General features: G+C 45.0%; 1 protein-coding gene across 1 annotated transcript in view; it reads right to left on the bottom strand.

The window, feature by feature from the left end:
- The window catches only part of LOC306919635 (CUB and sushi domain-containing protein 1-like), a gene marked incomplete at its 5' end in the record, with an annotated part of 687,041 nt that overhangs the window by 114,989 nt on the left and 552,555 nt on the right, over window positions 1-19,497 (bottom strand). The window contains 3 exon segments of the mRNA XM_079496199.1: window positions 3,674-3,819; window positions 11,078-11,255; window positions 14,399-14,587. Of these exon segments, the coding sequence (XP_079352325.1) occupies window positions 3,674-3,819; window positions 11,078-11,255; window positions 14,399-14,587 (513 nt within the window).

Genomic DNA, 19,497 nt, shown 5'->3' with positions numbered 1-19,497 from the left:
AAGGGATAGCATTATAGATACTATACTTATACTACTACTACTACTACTACAGGGGTGCCCAAAAGGTAGATTGTGATCTACCAGTATATATCACAAAGGCTCTGCAGGTACACATGACATATAAAAATATATGATTTAAATGTAAAAAAAATAAAATAAAAAGACATCTGCAACTTGTATTAAGGTGACTTGATTGACATCAAAAATGGCCTTCCAGCTCAAACCCACAATGCAGTAGAGAAGAATCCGAAGAGGTTTAGGGAGCTAGCAGTATTTGCTATATGCTCCTCACAAGACTCCATTGCCTTCCGGACGAGACAGGATATTTGGCCTTACAACCCAAATGTCCTAAGTGATATCTGGCTTTACAAACCGGATATCGTTGAGTTAGAAATGTCTGCATCCCGGGTATGTTGGGGTCGGACACCACTGCAGCGGGCTCTAATTTGCGACCTGGGGGCTTGCCTGGGGTGACCAGGGGGCTGATGTCACGTGATGTCACAACGACCTGGGGGCTTGCCTGGGGTGACCAGGGGGCTGATGTCACGTGATGTCACAACGACCTGGGGGCTTGCCTGGGGTGACCAGGGGGCTGATGTCACGTGATGTCACAACGACCTGGGGGCTTGCCTGGGGTGACCAGGGGGCTGATGTCACGTGATGTCACAACGACCTGGGGGCTTGCCTGGGGTGACCAGGGGGCTGATGTCACGTGATGTCACAACGACCTGGGGGCTTGCCTGGGGTGACCAGGGGGCTGATGTCACGTGATGTCACAACGACCTGGGGCCTTGCCTGGGCTGTGTGACTGGAATTGCGACTTCATGACCGAGTGAAGGGAATTGTGGGTTATGTGACAAAAACGCAAGATGTCAGTTATCTGCGACCTACAACAACAACAACAATAATAATAATAATAATATATCTATCCATTTATCCATCTATCCATCTACAGTATCTATCTATCTATCTATCTATCTATCTATCTATCTATCTATCTATCTATCCATCTACAGTGTCTGTCTGTCTGTCTGTCTGTCTGTCTGTCTGTCTGTCTGTATAATTACATTATATGCATACACACAAATACATTTTCCCTCAATCTCCCAAAAAAGCCCTTTTTGGAGCTACAGCCTTTTGCAGACACTGATTATATGAGTCTTCTTTACAAGGCTAAAGAAAAGGAAATAGAGTTTGGAAGACCTCCCCTGGGAAATCTTTAATTCATAACATCGACATTTCGATCAGGAGCCCCCCTCCCCCACTCCTTCCATTGTTTAAATTCCTATTGTATAGCCCCCGTCTCTGTGTCTAGCAGTGTTTCTCGTACCATTACTGTTGAGTTTATGGATTCAATGGCCCTGAAAATAGATTTTGTATGCCCAATACTGATACTGGAACAATTGCCATGTGTCTTTGTATGGATTTACATTTCTATGCTTATGGCTACGTGTCTGAATATATAAGCATCTGCCGATCTGTTTCTTAATGTCCTCATATTCGGGGCACCATGGCCTAGTGGTTAACTTAAGGCGCATACCATTAGGCTCTAATGCAGTCTGACATTGAGTCGCGGGTTCGATTCTGAAGGCCGACAGCCTTTCCTGCGTGTCACTCCCCTCTCTATCTACCTGTTTTCTGTCTCTTTCTACTACACAATCCAAATAAAGGCAGAAAAGCCCAACACATATCTAAAAAAAATCACACCCGTGTGAACTGAGTGGTGCAACTACACATTTATTGTTATAGTTACTGTACATTAGAACCAGTGACGTCACATACTAACCATAGCAACCATGCTCGTTTTTTTGGTTGCTAACCATAGCAACCATGCTCGTTTTTTTGGTACGAACAAACACGGGTACACGGGTACAAAGCCAGTTGTTGGAGTGGTTTGCACCACTCAAAAAGAAAAAAAAAGTCTGTGTGTTTGTGTGGTTAATGGTTATAGTGTCGATTACATGGCGGATCTGAGATTATTATGCAATATGTGGAAACATATTCCCACATAGACACAAACAACCCCTCTTCTATATGGCTCACATCCTAGGAGTCAAGCTGTAAAATTACACATTACAACTAATATGTTTTGGCCAAGATGGCCAGCCTATTCTACATAATGACATCATCATCATCATCATCATGCAACATCACAATGACATCATCATGTCCATGACCAATGAATTGTCAAATAATCCAAAGGTCATAAATCCACCTGCATGCAGCAACTTCCCCCGAACTGGTCTTGGCATCACTGCTGAACCGTGAAGCGTTGGGGGACATTCCAGAGTGTTATTGCTCGTGCTGGCGATCGATTAGTGAACCAAAATGGACACCCACAGATGGTTCAAGCCCAAGATTTCCGGGACTATTCCAGAGGCGAGGGCTGATGAAAACTGTTATGTATGGAGGATACCGGCCAGCAGTTCTGCTGGCTACCCAAAAGATAATGCATGCACATCCAAGTACATTTCGACAGGTGCTACTGTATGTCAGGTGCAGCCACACAATCAGGGACTTACTGACCATTGGGAAATATGGGACAACTCCCGAATGGCCAGGCCAGTCCAGGTTGAACAAGGCCGGCCATTTTAGGAAAAAAACAAACAAGACAAAAAAAGATATACCTGTATATATCTTTTTACATTTTGTATATACTGTAGGCCTATATAATTCGGCTGCAGGCCTTTCTCAGGATGAATTTGAGGCCAAATCACTGTCACCGTTCACGGGTTAGTATTTGGGTCTGCGTTGCTGGAGGGCAATTTTCTTTCCGGCGTGTGGCCAACGGGCCTATCCAACTCCATTTCCCAGGCTGAACTAGAGGCCCAGAACGTCACTGCTCACAATCAAAATTTGACCTTCTTCAGGCATGACGCCCAAAAGCTTTTGCATTAACCTCTAAGATACCTGCAGAGAGTTTGGAATGCACTCAACCAAATGCATCGGAGATGCCTACCTTCAAAACCTTCAAAATAGCCTTCCCGAGTTGACTTTGATTTTAACTCGTCACTTTTAGTGTTGTATTGCTTTTAATTTCTTCTCTTACCTTTTTCTAATAGTTATTTTGTTTTGGTCTCTCCCCCGGGCCCCACATATGTAAAGCGTCTTTGAGTAGGCCTACTTGGAAAAGCGCTATATAAATCCTAGATATTATTATTATTATTATTATAATGATTAGAGTTTGAGTGCGGCTGATGTTTTCTCTCTTTTACAATGGACTTTTATTACATTTAATATAACGAGTCTGCTTTGCTCTGTGAGTGTCTCGTGAAACAGAGAGAGAGAGAGAGAGAACTAGGTGTGAATGGAATGAACTACAAACTCTGAAATTAAACGGGCTCACATGAAAATAATTCAGGGAATGTAAAAACATCCAGCTGAGTTGAAAGGTTCAATATTGAATTAACCAACACACGGACATAAAGGGTGTTCAATAGCATTGATTTATGAAAAATAATATTAATAATAATGAAAAACCTCAAATTTAGTTAGGCGCGGTTTCTTCTTAGACAAACATGCGCACGCACGCACGCACGCACGCACGCACACTGGGAGGCTTAGCTCTTACAGAGCCACGCCAAAAAATAAAAAAGAGAGTGAGTACAGTACATTATGTGTGACTGCATGCATGTAACATGCATGATGAGCGTGTGTGTCACTGTGTCTGTACCATGGAAATTGAGAATGAAGAAGCCTCCAGTTGAGAAGTCTGAATGAAAGCGGATCAGGACCATAGGGCTGCTGCTGTAGGCTGATTCCAATGCTGTGTTACCACTGAAAGCCCCTAACTGAGGGCTGGATGCATCTGGACCATCCCTAGAGAGAGAGAGAGAGAGAGAGAGAGAGTGAGTAGTGCGCACGCACACGCACACGCACACGCACACACACACACACACACACACACACACACACACACACACACACACACACTCACTCACTTCTAGATTGAAATGTTTGTTTTTCAAGCGAATAAAATGGACTGTGTTCATTGTTCTTTTACTGTTATTACATTTTTTGACAAGTTCAATAAACAAAGCATTTAAGGATTTAATATGTTACTCAATGAAGGTTACATGCTATAAATGCTCCTAAATTGGTGCGTTGAAACCATCTTAAAGAATGAGTCAGTGCATTAAACAGTGCCCCCCCCATCCCCTTTTTAATTCATGGATCTCATGACTCTTCAATAATTCAAGGTCTCGCGGTGAAGGTGTGTGCGTGGGGGCTCATCTCACTTGATGAATGGAAATCATGAATATAGAATATTCTAGTGTACTGCAAAATACAGAAATCAATTTGCAATTAGGCTACTTCTTCAGTCCAAAAGCACAGATGGTGATTTGATGAATCACAGAGTGGGGAACCTTTCTGCCAAACTAAGTCATGCTTGCCAGCGCCAGACCATGCTGGAAGAATGCATTAGTTTATGACTATTTACCAGTGCAGCTACGAAAGTTCCAGGTAGTGGAATAATTAATGAGATATTTATGTCATAAATGTACCATAAAGGTGCCCTTGAGCGAGAAATCCGATTTAAACTTGGCTGTGGTGCGTGCATGCGTGTGTGTGTGCGTGTGTGTGCGCGCCCGCGTGTGCGTGCGTGCGTGCGTGCGAAGGCTCATACTTGTTCAGCCGCACTCAAATGTGACATTTTTCATGTTTTCATTAAACTATGTGAATGGGACCATAGATACTGCAAATCTTTCACATATGGTGTTCCTCTTTCAAGTAGGAATCATTGCAGTTGCCATACTACCATCTGTTCCATGGATGAAGCACGCGCGCGCGCGCACGCACACGCACACGGACACGGACACGGACACACACACACACACACACACACACACACACACACACACACACACACACACACACACACACACACACACACACACACACACACACACACCAACTTGTAATGTTATATTATTATTGGGTTGATATTTTCTAGAATTATAGGACACTATGCTCACACTAGGGGGTTTGACGTGCTGCTAACACAAATGATGTGGTGAAGCATCCATCAGTCACATGTTTTTTGGTTTGCCCCTTTCCACCCCTTCTCTCTCTCCACTCAATTCCAGCTCTGTTCCACAAAAGGAAGAAAAACTTTTTTTGTTATGCTATAAACAGCGTGGCATGAGCAACAGTTCAACGAAGACTCAGCCACAGTGTACAGTACCAGAACTACGCTTGATCGTTTTGAAGTGATTGTTCTCACTTATTTGAGCCAGAAGTTGAACTATGCACATTTTGTGTCTCAGTCATACAACAACTTTACAGAAATGTGTTAAGAGGTGCTGCGGTTATCTAAGGGGGTGCAGTAACACAGCCACACACCCACCTACTGCTGCCCCCGTTTGTTCAGCAAAGTGTGTCCGACTCCATTGTTTAAAAATGCTTTCAAGCAGGTACAATAGCACATCACAGCTGAGCAGATGGCGGTGTAGAGTAACATTTGCTTTTTGCTGTTCAGTGAAAGAACAATAACCCCAACACTTTCTTCTTCTTATTATTATTTTTTAGATTGTATTAATTTAATTGTATCTTTTAGTTCTTTATTCAGACCAAATAAATGGACAGGCTATGCTTAAATGTAGGCCTCCCTCCTCCCATATACCCATGTTTCCCACAATGGCAAAGATCTAGCAATAGATTGGTTAGTTGTAGCTAAGTTTGTCTTCCTTTGGCAGGAATGTAGAGAGACAGGAAATCAATGGGAGAGAGAGAGCAGATCAGGGCAGTGACACATGACAGGAGACGATTCGAACTTTGTCCGTCAAGAAGCATGCATGTGGCTATAGTGGCTATACAGTATATGCTGCGTTGCTACTTGCCTATGGGGCCATTTCTCTTTAGCCGACCGGTAACGTATGCGCCACGATATGAATTATATATATAGGTCCCGGGTTGGGCTCCTGGCCGCCTCGGCTACATCATCGGCTATGCTATAGCACTATAACTGGCTGTGCCACCAGCCACAGGCACATCGTCAGTTTCTGTTTTTATAAACCAAACAAAATAACCCAGATTTACTGTTATGTCTTATCACACTTACTGTATTTATTGTTATATTTGATGCATATTTGCTAAAAAAATATTATGTGCAGATATCTTCCAATGTATCAATTTTGGAAATGGTCCTTCAAATCCATTATCGGATGGGCTCTAATCCTCAGGGAGCTTTACTTTCATGACAAAATAGATTTTGTCTGATTTTGACATCAAGAACGGCCCACCGGCCTCGTTCACTTCAAGAGAAGTGTTCACAGTAATGTCAGCTGGTCTACACCATGAAGGTTTCCTTTGCCACTTACAATTAAATCATAAAACATTTTCAAGAGGCCTGTATTCATATCTTTAATAAAGCATGGCTGGTTAATTCAGTGCAGACATTTCCTACCTCTCAAAACACATCCAGAGAGTCAGATGAACCCACAGCAAATTATGTCCAGTCCAAAACTCTCAGACAAACAAACAAACGTTCATGGTTGATATGATGGAGCACCGAATGAGCACACATATGCTACATTAATACTCTGTATGAACTGCAGCAACTGAATTTATTACACCTGGGCTGAAATCACTGAAGTACAGAATATGGAACTACTGTATAGCTGTTTGCACGAGAAGAAAAATGAATGTCTTTCTTTTGACAAAATTATTACAAAATACGAATTTATAAAATTGCATCTTCCATTAATCTTACATTCCTAGCTTGCTTGCACATGAATTAAACAATAAGTATAATTAGAAGAAAGACAAAATTGATCGATAAAAAAGCTCCCCTGTGAGCAATGCTCAAGCTTTAATAACCATTTAGGATTCAGACACACACCCATTCTGTTTAGGGAGAACATTATCTCTGATAACCCTTCTAGATCCTGACAGCAAGATGAGGTGAACACAGTGGAACAGGCACATTTCCCAGTCCCAGTCCATCTATGAAAAGACACCAATGTGCTGTTTGTCCTTTGGGAATACACTAATCCAGTCCAATGTCACATATGGATATACAGTAGGTTTTGGTGCCTAAAAGGGTTAGTTCAGATAATTTTGACCACTTCACCACTTTTCAACCTATCTTCATATAATAGGTCCTCACTAATAATCATGATAAAATGGCATGACTTTTTTTCCTACTCAGTCTGTGTCTCATAGGAGGGCTGTGGGCAGTTTAGAAACCGTCCTCCAGTGACATCATCATTAGGCAGATTTTCATTATCGTGAGAACGATGGCTTCCATTTTCGCATTGCAACTTTTCAGGACTAGAAAGCCTGCAGCTTCTATTAGCTTGTGTTCCCCATCGATGATGTCACTGGAGGACGGTTTCTGAACTGCCCACAGCCCTCCTATGAGACACAGACCGAGTAGAAAAAAATTGCGCCATTCTTTCATGATTATTAGTGAGGACCTATTATATGAAGATAGGTTGAAAAGTGGTGAAGTAGGAAATACTTGCCATTAACACAATGAGCGCTGGGATTTCTTTCAAAATAGGAGCTCGGGGTCCCGGGCAGATATGGCAGCTATACAGAACCAAAACCAAACACTCTTTGTTCATCTAAAGCAAAAAAAAAAAAAGGCTAAAGGCTGGTTCGGAAGTTTTCCCTCATAAAAAGGATCTTGCAATAATATTATCAAACAAAAACAACAAAAAAGATCTGAGCTCGGAGCTCAGGCAATTAAGTGAGAAGTTTAGCCTGACCTGACCCAAACTTGTCAAGTCCTGTTGGGTCTTGGAACGAATGTCAAGCTCTACCAGTCCGGTTATTACATTTCCCACTCCCCACTGAATCCCGTCATTACTACCCGAGTTCCCAAGCCCTCCCACAAGTCTACAAGGAGCCATGGTAGCTGGCAAGATTGAATTGGGCAGTGGTCCCATTGTAAATGCATTACTCTCACACTGCCTGTATTACAATTCTAGTTCCACACCGAATTTCATTATTATTGCAAGAAGGTGTGTGGATGTGCATCACAGCATGCGAGAGCATAAGAGTCTGTCGGTCTCTGAGTGTGTGTGTGTGTGTGTGTGTGTGTGTGTGTGTGTGTGTGTGTGTGTGTGTGTGTGTGTGTGCGCGCGTGCACGTGCCGAGAGTCAATGAGATCGTGATCCATCTGTAGCTGGGCTCTATCAACCATGCTGTTGGCAGATGAGTGTATATTGCCACTAATGTGTGTGTGTGTGTGTGTGTGTGTGTGTGTGTGTGTGTGTGTGTGTGTGTGTGTGTGTGTGTGTGCGTGCGTGCGTGCGTGCGTGCGTGTGTGCGTGCGTGCGTGCGTGCGTGCGTGCATGCGTGCGTGCGTGCGTGCGTGCGTGATGTGGCCATGTAGCAGCAGGTTCTGTCTATAGTAATGTAAAGGTTATAAAACAGAAACTTAACCATGTTGTTACGAGATCTCCGCCTATCTAAATTCAATGTCGTGGCTGGAACTAGAGGCGCGCCGATCAGGTTTTTTGGCACCGATCCGATCACCGATGGTTTTTCTCACGATCGGCAACTACCGATACCGATCTTGTGCGTAAGGGGAAAGTTTGAATATTTCCAAAATTATTATGTCCAAGCTGTTCCTGTGTGTGTGTGGGCAGGAAGGGGAGAATGTTTAGTCTCAAATGTCACAAAGATGCTAAACGATATACTATACCATCTGATTGAATTTTATAATCACTTAAATGGTATAAAAGATCGGTTTCTCCAGATCGGGAAAATTGCTGATCACTGGAGTGAAAATCGTCCGATCACCGATCTGTGGCCGATCGATCAGAGCACCTCTATAGCCGGAACAGCAGAGAAATCCTCCGCCAACAGACCTGATCTTTTTTCTTATTTAGATTGTCCTAATCCTGAAGTGCCCAGCCTTTTCTGGATCTTTCCTGGACCCACTTGAAAATCTTGAAAGAGTTCACCCATCTCACCACTTAAAATGATGTGTATAGTCTGCGCCCCTCCCATCCTGATTGGATGAAGGCTTTCTCACCCGCTACCAAAACCAAAGCTAGGGGGGGGGGGGGGGGGGTTACCCCATGGGCTCACTGGGGACAGGGTAGGGAGGAACTCCTTATATGGTCAGTACACTCTATAGTAGGGAGGATTATCCAAAAAAAAGGGGAAAAAAGTGATATTTGAATTAGGCCTATATAAGTGAAATCACTGAATATACCAGAATACATGCACTTTTAGTTACTTTCCACCACTGTCTAAAAGTAATGACAGGTCATAAGCATACTGCTCTGTTGTGCACATTCACTGACTGCTGGGGAACCCGATGACACATACTACCACTAAATATAACCAACCCATATTCAAACTAAAATAAATACTGCTAAATATAACCAACCCATATTCATACCACACATACTGCTAAATATATAACCAACCCATATTCATACCACACATACTGTACTGCTAAATATAACCAACCCATATTCATACCAAGGGGCGCAGGTAGCATTTTATAACTGGGGGGACCTATTTGGGGGCTATCTGTGCGTGCAAAGCGCGTGTGAAAAATGTCATGAGGAGGGGGGATATCCCCCCCATTTTGTGCATAATTACACAGATTTTCCACGTTTTTTAGCGGATTTCACATGCAGCCACGGTACATGGCTTTTTTTTTGGAGGGGATAGCGGTTGCTTTCTCGCCTGGTAGATAGATAGATGTTATGTTTCTTTACATCTACATTCCTTTTTTACATGATCCTTGAGGAATGAGGATAGGGAGTTATAGTGTAAACGGGTGGTTCTCAAAATGGGGTACGGGTCCCCCCAGGGGTAATTGAGGTGGTTTCAGTCTGTCCCCAACAAAAATGTGTAATATAGGATGAAAATATGTTTTACCACTTTAATCCTCTGCTATTTTTTGTACTTTTTGAAATATCTTAAACACATGAGAAGATATCTCTTATCTCCCCGGAAAACGAAATATGTTCAGGTGGCGCGGCCGGCAGTCAAATCCTACATTTCAATTTGGGGGGTCCTTGACATGAAAACATCTTGAGAAGCACCGACGATGAAACAAAAGCACGCATGACCTTTTCAAGGTCTGCAAAATGAGAAAGACACGGACGGAAAGGGTGCACGCCATCTTAAAATGAGCATTAGTGAGAGGGCCAATTACACGAAGATAAGGTTGAAAAATGGGTGAAGTGCTTCTTTAATTATGGTAATGTTCCTCAGCCAGAGGACTCATTAATGTACGGCCCTTGTCGTTTGACCAATGAAGGAGAAGGTCGGAGTCCTCTTACCGACACCACATTATGAGCCACATACTTCAGCTCCTAGGAAACGATACGGTGAAGATGTGACTGCAAAGTAGCTTGTGTTTGTTACATTGTGCGTTTGCACAATGGAAGTGTGCGTGCGTGCTAATGTTGATTTTGATTTTAGTTTAGTCATAGTCTTTTGAATAAAACTTCTAGTCAAACTTCTAGTCTAGTCGAATAAGTCTAGTCGACAAAATATCATACGATTTTAGTCCACTAAATGTCACGCTGCGACACGTTGTGAGCTTGTAGATCTGCTATTTCCAGCATGTATACCAAACATGAAATGCCATGTATTTTAGTTCTACTGGATCTCTTCTCCACTAGTCCCTCCCTAACATTTTAGTCTAGTTTGCATTTGCGCATTTGAAATTGTCAGTGTATTTAGTTTTAGTCATTGTAGCTTAGTTTTTATTTAGTTGAGTTTAATTTAGTTTTCCTCAGTGAAAAAGGGTAGACGACAACATTTTTGTAAATGGTAAAATAAATGGTAAATGGTGCATTTATATAGCGCCTTTATCCAAGGCGCTTTACAGAGATTGTGCATTACATTCACCCATTCACACACACATTCATACACCGATGGCAGCGGAAACCATGCAAGGCACCAACTAGCACATCGGGAGCAATTAGGGGTTCAGTGTCTTGCTCAAGGACCCTTCGACAGTAGCCCGGGTTCGAACTGGCAACCTTACGGTTACCAACCAGGCACTCTACCCCTGAGCCACCGCCGCCCGTTTGTCATAGTTTTAGTTGACAAAACCAACACTCGTGCGTGCGTGCGTGCGTGCGTGCATGTGACTTACCAGACAGCGATGTAATCAGTGACAGGCTCCGTCTGCAGTAAGGTAAAGTTGATATAAATCCCATGTCCGTGAGGAACCGAGATGAGCCAGAGACAGTCCTGGGAGTTGGGGTATTCGTTGGGATACTGAGGGGAGTAGATGGTGCCGTTTTCAGCCGTAACGTTATAGCCACATGGAGCTGCAGAGACGTGGAACAAGGTCAACATCAGGGGGTGAAACAGTTGATCGAAACATTAAATGAAAAATAAAGAAGGATAAAAATAAAGTGACATAAATAGCTGACTTGAAAATTGATAATTTATTTTACTGCCATTGAATCACGTGCATTTTCTAGGGATATATCGCGATACTTCCTCCCGCAATATATCCCACAGATTTGTCAGGGTATTAGACGTCTAAAAATGGGTTATAATAACTGGTCTAATCTCTCAAGAACAGATTCTGTGCTGCGCTACCTAATCTGTCAGCAGGGCCATTCAGAATGTGTATACACTGTTGATAGTGGGAATGAAAACACAGGCACACCACAGGAAGTGGAGGTTGAAGCACTGGGTCCTAGTGGTAAGAGGAGGGACTACAGGCGGACCCGTGGATTCATGACCGGGAAACCCTGTGCAGCTGGGCTTTAACATTGAGTGCTCGGTTGCACTTCCGCATTGATGAGGAAGTAGACGTTTTGAGACGGTCCTTCCGGGTGCTTCAAAACGCCACTGAGCAACTTCCACTGACATGAATAGCGGAGGGGGCGGAGCTTCGCGCCAGATCAGTCTCTATCCTTCTTTATACTCTATGGGCCTGCCCCCAGAGGCAAATTCAAATGAAACAAACAGCAGAGGGTGCTGTTTTTCCTTTTTTTTTGCCGATGGGTTAACCTGGGAGGTTGTAACTGGTCTAACACTTTTTTAGTGGTCTAGGCTTAGATTAGCAGAGACATCTACCGTAAAGTAGCGCTCCAGGTGGCCTGGCAACGCTCAGCTCAATGTATTTCAATGTGGGAAGAATCAAGATGGCCGCTGCATATAGACTCCTGTAATGGCCGCTGCATATAGACTCCTGTCATGGCCGCGATCTTCAGCTGCGTTTTTCTCGGAATTGAGGCTCAAAGGTGATTGGACAGAACGTTAGGAGCTCATGTCGCGGTTACAGTATTAACGCTTCTGATGAAAGTGAAATTATCGATCGGCAGTTTAGTAACGGACAATCTTCCGGTCAATTTGGGCTGCATTTCGGGGTTTTCACAATAAAATACACCTTTTCTACGGCCGGCGGTGAGGGACATTAGATTGAATCACGGGAGGCAGTCAGTGAGTTTAAATAGGGCATAAGTGGTTCATCAGATGTATTCATAACCAAACCATTTCGGTACAGGACGTGTACTGAAATGTGTACTCCGAGTATACCCAGATCCTGCATGGAGTGGACATATTAAGCAAATGCCCTATACACAACATGTTTGTTTTACACAAGGATTATGTAAAGAAGGAGCTACAGTAGGGGGCACATGCTATTCGTCATAGCATACGCCAGGGGTTCTCAACCCGTGGGTCGTGGCCCCTCTGGGGGTCACCAAATTATTTTGGGGGGTCCCCGAATTATTTTCATATACTACACATATACACCTTCCCTAATGATTATCTGGTTTCAGTATTTATTTATGGTGTATTGTCTCTATTATTAAGGTTATTGTAGCAGTCAATTTATATTGGGAGTCGGGAGGGGGCGGGGGTCCCGAGACACTGCCAAAGCATCTCCGGGGGTCCCCAGCCAAAAACGTTGAGAACCCCTGGCATACGCCATACACGACTGCTAGTCAATGAGAGCCAACTGGACCTGCTTAACCCTAGGGTGAATTTCACCCACGTTTAGTCATAGAGGAAAATCCCATACACCCACAATGGGCTTCTTTTTTTTCTCTTTTTTTTCACTGCATTCTCACATCCTAGGAATGGGTGGACCAAAGGAGAGGTTCCCTGTTCCATTATTTTATTATTTTAGGAATACTTTTAAAATAATACCCACATTTTTCATCATCTTTTTGATATGATGAAGTCATGATATGATGAAATATTAAAGAAGAGTACCTCAAGTTGGCATGTATTGCTGTAGTTCAACATATGAGAAACGTTTTTTTATGGAATACATTACATTGGGTAAAATATACCTGGGTTTAGTGATGGTTTGACAAAAGTTAAGTTTAGTGGTTTCTAGGGTTACGAATTAACAATTATTTAGTTTTTGGCACCTCAATGTCTTCAAATCACAACAAAGAAGGCGTGCCGAGGGTGCAGCCTAGAGGCTCAATAACCGAGCGCACCATACACAGCAAGCTACAGACGCTTGAAAACCTGTCATGTCGGGAGCCGAATCAAGTATCAAGAACCCCGTTAGCCATTAAGGTCTCCGGCTGCTCCAGTTTGGGAACACTTTGGTAAATACAAGCACGCGTAGAGAAAGACAAATGGATAAGATGGAAGCGGTGTGCCAGCGTCGTTCAGCAGAGACGGGGTATGCTGCTGGCATACACAACGGCACCACGTAAATAATGCATATCACTGCTGGCTTAGCCAAGGCATCTGTTCTGCCTGAACACTCACGCCTGATGGATGGACATGATTGAAGAGCTACTGCAAACTCACCCTGTTTATGAACAACCCACGAGCACAAGGGGCCTTAAAGGTAGCCTGACACTCAGCCTGAATTTTCATTTCGTTTCACTTCATTATTCAGACTGAAAGCCTTTCCCACGGCAGCACGTTTCTGGGATGGGCGTTGCCAAAGCGGCAGTCTTCGGCGATTGGTTCACACCAACTAATCAAAACAGTAGCAATTGGCGTCGTTGTCAATGTGGCTAACGAGGTTGCTGCATGCTAACCAAACAAACACAGTCAACGAGCGCTACTAGCATGTAAACAAGCACGGTAAAACCAAGGCCCGACCACCGAGAGGAAATATTGAAGCGAAATGGACATGGTGGCCGAAAGTGGTATTGCACTATAGGCCATGACACTATGTTCCATACGTGAACACGCGCTATGCTATGAACCATAGACATATGGCATAAGGCTCAAGGTGGAGTTTCCGACATAGTTCACCTGGCGGCCATCGTGCCTCGGGGCTACTACGATATTGGTACGATATTGGGACCTGAGATGTAGTGGAGTAGAAGTAAAAGTACTGGCAAATGAATATACGTAAGTAAAGTACAAGTAGCCTATAACCTCAAAATTGTACTTAAGTACAGTACTTAAGTAAATGTACTTAGTTACGTTACACCACTGGAGACCATGGGTGGTATGTGGTCAGAGAGGAGGTCTCTCTTACCCTCGCAGCGCGGGTAAGGATGGTTCCACTTCCTGTTGGTTCCGTGCTGGCACGTCAACACGGGGTGTCCAATCAGGACATAGCCGGGATAACACTGGAACGTTATGGACTGGCCCGCGCTGTAGTCACTGCTGATGATGTCACCGTTGGGGAAGGGGGACGGGTCCTGGCAGTTCTGAAGCTGATAGGCTGTGTAGGGAGGGGGAGAGAGAGAGAGAGAGAGAGAGAGAGAATTTTAGAATTTTATGGAGAGGATGGGCCCCTTGAGATGCAGCATCTGTTTTACAGCGAGCCCCTATACACATAAGTGAAACATTACATGCAGACGCAGTACAAATACAAATGGCCTGGTCAGCCTGCAATGACACCCCCTGCCCTTTTGGCAATGTGTATTTTGTACAGTATGTGGACCATGGTAACATTGATCAATTCTTGATAAAAAGCTTCTAATATATTATTTAGGCCCCACAATCTATACATCTCACACTATTAAGGCAACCGGCCGGTTCCACGCGCTGCACAAAGTGCCCTTTTTTCCACTTGAGCACCTGCCCCTCTAAATGTCTGTGCACGCCACTGCTGGTCATCTCAGCCGATTCTACTCTATGGCTCCGAGACATGGACACTTTCAAAGAAACAAGAGAAACGGTTGGATGGCACTTACACCCGCCTTCTAATGAGAGCGCACAATCTGTCTTGGAAGAGCCACCCATCGACTGATCTAATATACGGCAACCTTCCCCGTGTTTCTTCACTAGTCCAATTCAGAATAACACTGTTTGCCGGCCACTGCTACAGAGCTGACAATGAGGTTATATACTCCCTTCTTCTCTGGAGTCCTGCCTCAAAGCAGACCAGAGGTAGAAAACTGTCGTACCCTGATGTCATCGCTAGGGACACATGCATCAGTAAGCAGGAACTGGGGATGGTAATGAAGGACCGGGAAGTCTGGCATGGCATTGTGAAATCCATGATCTCGACCGCGGTCGAAAAATGATGACAAATACACACTTTGTATACAAAAAAACATTACATACAGCAATGGTTCCCAAACTTTTTCAAGTCAAGGACCCCCAAGTCAACACTTATTAGCCATTTGAAAAGATATGCCAGGGACCCCCATAAGAGAAGATTTCATAACCCCACAAGTTAAAGCAATAGGTCTATAATCTTTGTTCACAGCGGGACAAGATACTTTAGGAACAGGAATAACTAGAAAAAGTGCCCTTCTGGGCACAGGTCTCCACCAGGAGGATAGGAGTGTGTGTGTGTGATGTTTGGCAAAATGTTTAGGAGCAATATAAACGTGTGTGTGTGTTGTGTGTGTGTGTGTGTGTGTGTGTCGCGGCTTGGCCTGTTGTAGCGCCACCATGAGGCTGATTTGAAAACGGTCAAGTGGCATTTCTTCCAAAGCCTAGTGGGAATATGCATGCACAGTTTCACCACAATCGGACGCTGCGTTGAGTAGTTGTGGCGATTTGTACAAAACGGGTACAAAGCGGGCTACTCCTGAAAAGTTTAGGAGCCAATCGTAGCCAATGAGGGTGGATTATGAGAAATCAAACAAACCCGTCTTGATCACATGACTATGGAGAGCATGTGTACCGATTTGCGTGAAATTTGGATACAATCTGAAGGAGTAATATTAGAAAATGTGTTTTACATATGTCGGCCTCCTGGTGGCGCTATAAAGAGCAGATGTGAAAAATTCCAGGCAAAGGTTTTTCCTTGGCCTCTAGGGAGTTGGCATACAAAGTTATTCACAGATCCGTGCAGTTAGAGGTAAAAACACTTTTCGGCCAGTTATAGCGCCACCATGAGGCTGAGTTGAAAATGTTCATGGGGCATTTCTTCCTCTGCCTAGTGGGAATGTGCGTGCACAATTTCACGGAAATCACATGATGTGTTCATGATTTGCAGCATTTTGTTTGAAACTGAGCACTCCTGCAAACTTTGGAAGCCAATCTTAGCCAATCAGGATGGAGTCTGAGAAATCTGAAAGACCCGTTTCGTTGAATGGCTCTAGAGAGACTGTGTACCAATTTGCGTGATGTTTGGACAAAATATGTAGGTGTACTGTCCAAAAACTTGTTTTTCACAAAGCGGCCTCCTGGTGGCGCTATAACAGGCCATTCTGAAAATTCAGAATTTAAAAATTTGGCATCGACCGGGTTAACGGTGCCGGAGATTAGCTGTTCACAGACGGACGGACACACGGACGGACGGACACACGGACGGACGGACGGAGTGCAAAACATACTCTCTCCCCATGCCTTCGGCCTGGTGGAGACAATTAAAGACTTTTTCCAGATATCAGGAACCATGTGTTTGTCTACAGACTGTTGGAAAATAGGGCACCAGGCAGCTGTAAGCTCTTCAGAGCACTTTTTCAACAACAAGGCAGGCAAACCATCAGGCCCCGTTGATTTTTTTGTTGCATACCCTGCTAAAGACACTCTGGACCTGTTTAGGATCAATGAGAAGTCGATCAGAAGCGTTACACATGATAGAATCAATATTAAAGTCCACAGACTCCTTCTCTAAGGAGTCAGTGTCATGACGGAGGAAAAAGTAATTCAGTTCATTGGCTTTAGCTAGTTCATCCAGTGTAGCAATGGGATTTCGGTTTGTGTTCATGTTCGTTATTTTTTTCATATGATCCCATAAACCCTTTGTGTTCATGGATCAGACACTCTCCTCTAGTGCAGCTCGGTGGTTTCTTTTGGCCAGGGACAACATCCGATTGAGCTCCCTTTGGGCCGCAGCCATGCCCCCCCCCCCCCTGTCCCCATTTTTAAAAGCCACTTTCTTGCTGTTAATACAGGCTTTTACCTCCTTGGTGATGTAGGGCTTGTTGTTAGGGAAGTGGCGAATGGACTTTTTTGGGACGACATTGTCCACACAGAAGTTAATGTAGTCCGTTAAGGTCTCTGTAGCCTCGTTCAATTCGAGATCATGAAAATGCTCCAGTCCGTGCATAGGTGATGCACCAGCAGCACTAGAGCCCGGGTCGCCACTGAGCAGCGCCACCGGAGAACTACACATGAGATGCACAACGAACTGTACTGTACTCTCTTCAAGAGTGTATCCATTTGTACACAAACCCATAAGGGTCCATTTGGTTCCTAACTATCATTTAGCTGGGGACCCTCTGGAACTCCCTCAATGACCCCTGGGGGTCCCCAGACCCCACTTTGGGAATCACTGACATACAGTACACACATGTACAGGTACAGTTGCCTGCCGCCTGCAGCGTCCAGCTTCAGAAAATATATATTTTTTAATAATGTAAGCAGTAAGAGAAACATTAAAGGCCCATGCCTGTGTACAGTACGCTTACATCTGAAAAAAAGAAACAAGATGAAGGCTAGTGGTAGTAAACACAGAGGTAATTTATATCGACACAGTAATGCGCAGGATGGTTGGTGGCTTAAATGAAGATGAACGGAACTCAGAATGAGCAATCTAAGTTTATATATATGTCAATATATCGCCGACGAGTCCTGGAGGTAATAACTGTCTCCTGAAATATTTTGGATATAACACATTAGTGCTGCTTGATGGCCGCACACACACTCACTGTCCCTCAGCAGAACATCCTTTGTGTTTCCAAAGTTTCTTCCAATCTGTTATATAAAGGCGCTATTATAAATGCACCATTTATTTACCATGTATTGTCTATAGCAAAGTGAGGCTGAAATAATTACTAGCTTCTTCCCCGTTCTGTCCCACCAACCCTGACACTGCCAACGCTCTCCCTCCTTCTCCCACTGTGCCCTCCCTTCCAACGCTCTCTCTCCTTCTCCCACTGTGCCCTCCCTTCCAACGCTCTCTCTCCTTCTCCCACTGTGCCCTCCCTTCCAACGCTCTCTCTCCTTCTCCCACTGTGCCCTCCCTTCCAACGCTCTCTCTCCTTCTCCCACTGTGCCCTCCCTTCCAACACTCTCTCTCCTTCTCCCACTGTGCCCTCCCTTCCAACGCTCTCTCTCCTTCTCCCACTGTGCCCTCCCTTCCAACGCTCTCTCTCCTTCTCCCACTGTGCCCTCCCTTCCAACGCTCTCTCTCCTTCTCTGACTGTGCCCTCCCTTCCAACGCTCTCTCTCCTTCTCCCACTGTGCCCTCCCTTCCAACCATCTCTCTCCTTCTCCCACTGTGCCCTCCCTTCCAACCATCTCTCTCCTTCTCCCACTGTGCCCTCCCTTCCAACAATCTCTCTCCTTCTCCCACTGTGCCCTCCCTTCCAACACTCTCTCTCTCTCCTCCCACTGTGCCCTCCCTTCCAACCATCTCTCTCCTTCTCCCACTGTGCCCTCCCTTCCAACAATCTCTCTCCTTCTCCCACTGTGCCCTCCCTTCCAACGCTCTCTCTCCTTCTCCCACTGTGCCCTCCCTTCCAACGCCCTCTCTCCTTCTCCCACTGTGCCCTCCCTTCCAACACTCTCTCTCCTTCTCCCACTGTGCCCTCCCTTCCAACCATCTCTCTCCTTCTCCCACTGTGCCCTCCCTTCCAACAATCTCTCTCCTTCTCCCACTGTGCCCTCCCTTCCAACGCTCTCTCTCCTTCTCCCACTGTGCCCTCCCTTCCAACGCCCTCTCTCCTTCTCCCACTGTGCCCTCCCTTCCAACACTCTCTCTCCTTCTCCCACTGTGCCCTCCCTTCCAACGCTCTCTCTCCTTCTCCCACTGTGCCCTCCCTTCCAACACTCTCTCTCCTTCTCCCACTGTGCCCTCCCTTCCAACACTCTCTCTCTCCTTCTCCCACTGTGCCCTCCCTTCCAACACTCTCTCTCCTTCTCCCACTGTGCCCTCCCTTCCAACACTCGCTCTCCTTCTCCCACTGTGCCCTCCCTTCCAACCATCTCTCTCCTTCTCCCACTGTGCCCTCCCTTCCAACGCTCTCTCTCCTTCTCCCACTGTGCCCTCCCTTCCAACACTCTCTCTCCTTCTCCCACTGTGCCCTCCCTTCCAACGCTCTCTCTCCTTCTCCCACTGTGCCCTCCCTTCCAACGCTCTCTCTCCTTCTCCCACTGTGCCCTCCCTTCCAACGCTCTCTCTCCTTCTCCCACTGTGCCCTCCCTTCCAACTCTCTCTCCTTCTCC

The sequence above is a fragment of the Electrona antarctica genome (genome assembly GCF_951216825.1).
Source record: "Electrona antarctica genome assembly, chromosome: 3".
NCBI lineage: Eukaryota > Metazoa > Chordata > Actinopteri > Myctophiformes > Myctophidae > Electrona > Electrona antarctica.
Note: the sequence above shows the minus strand (reverse complement) of the source record. Positions and strands in the feature narration are given on the sequence as shown.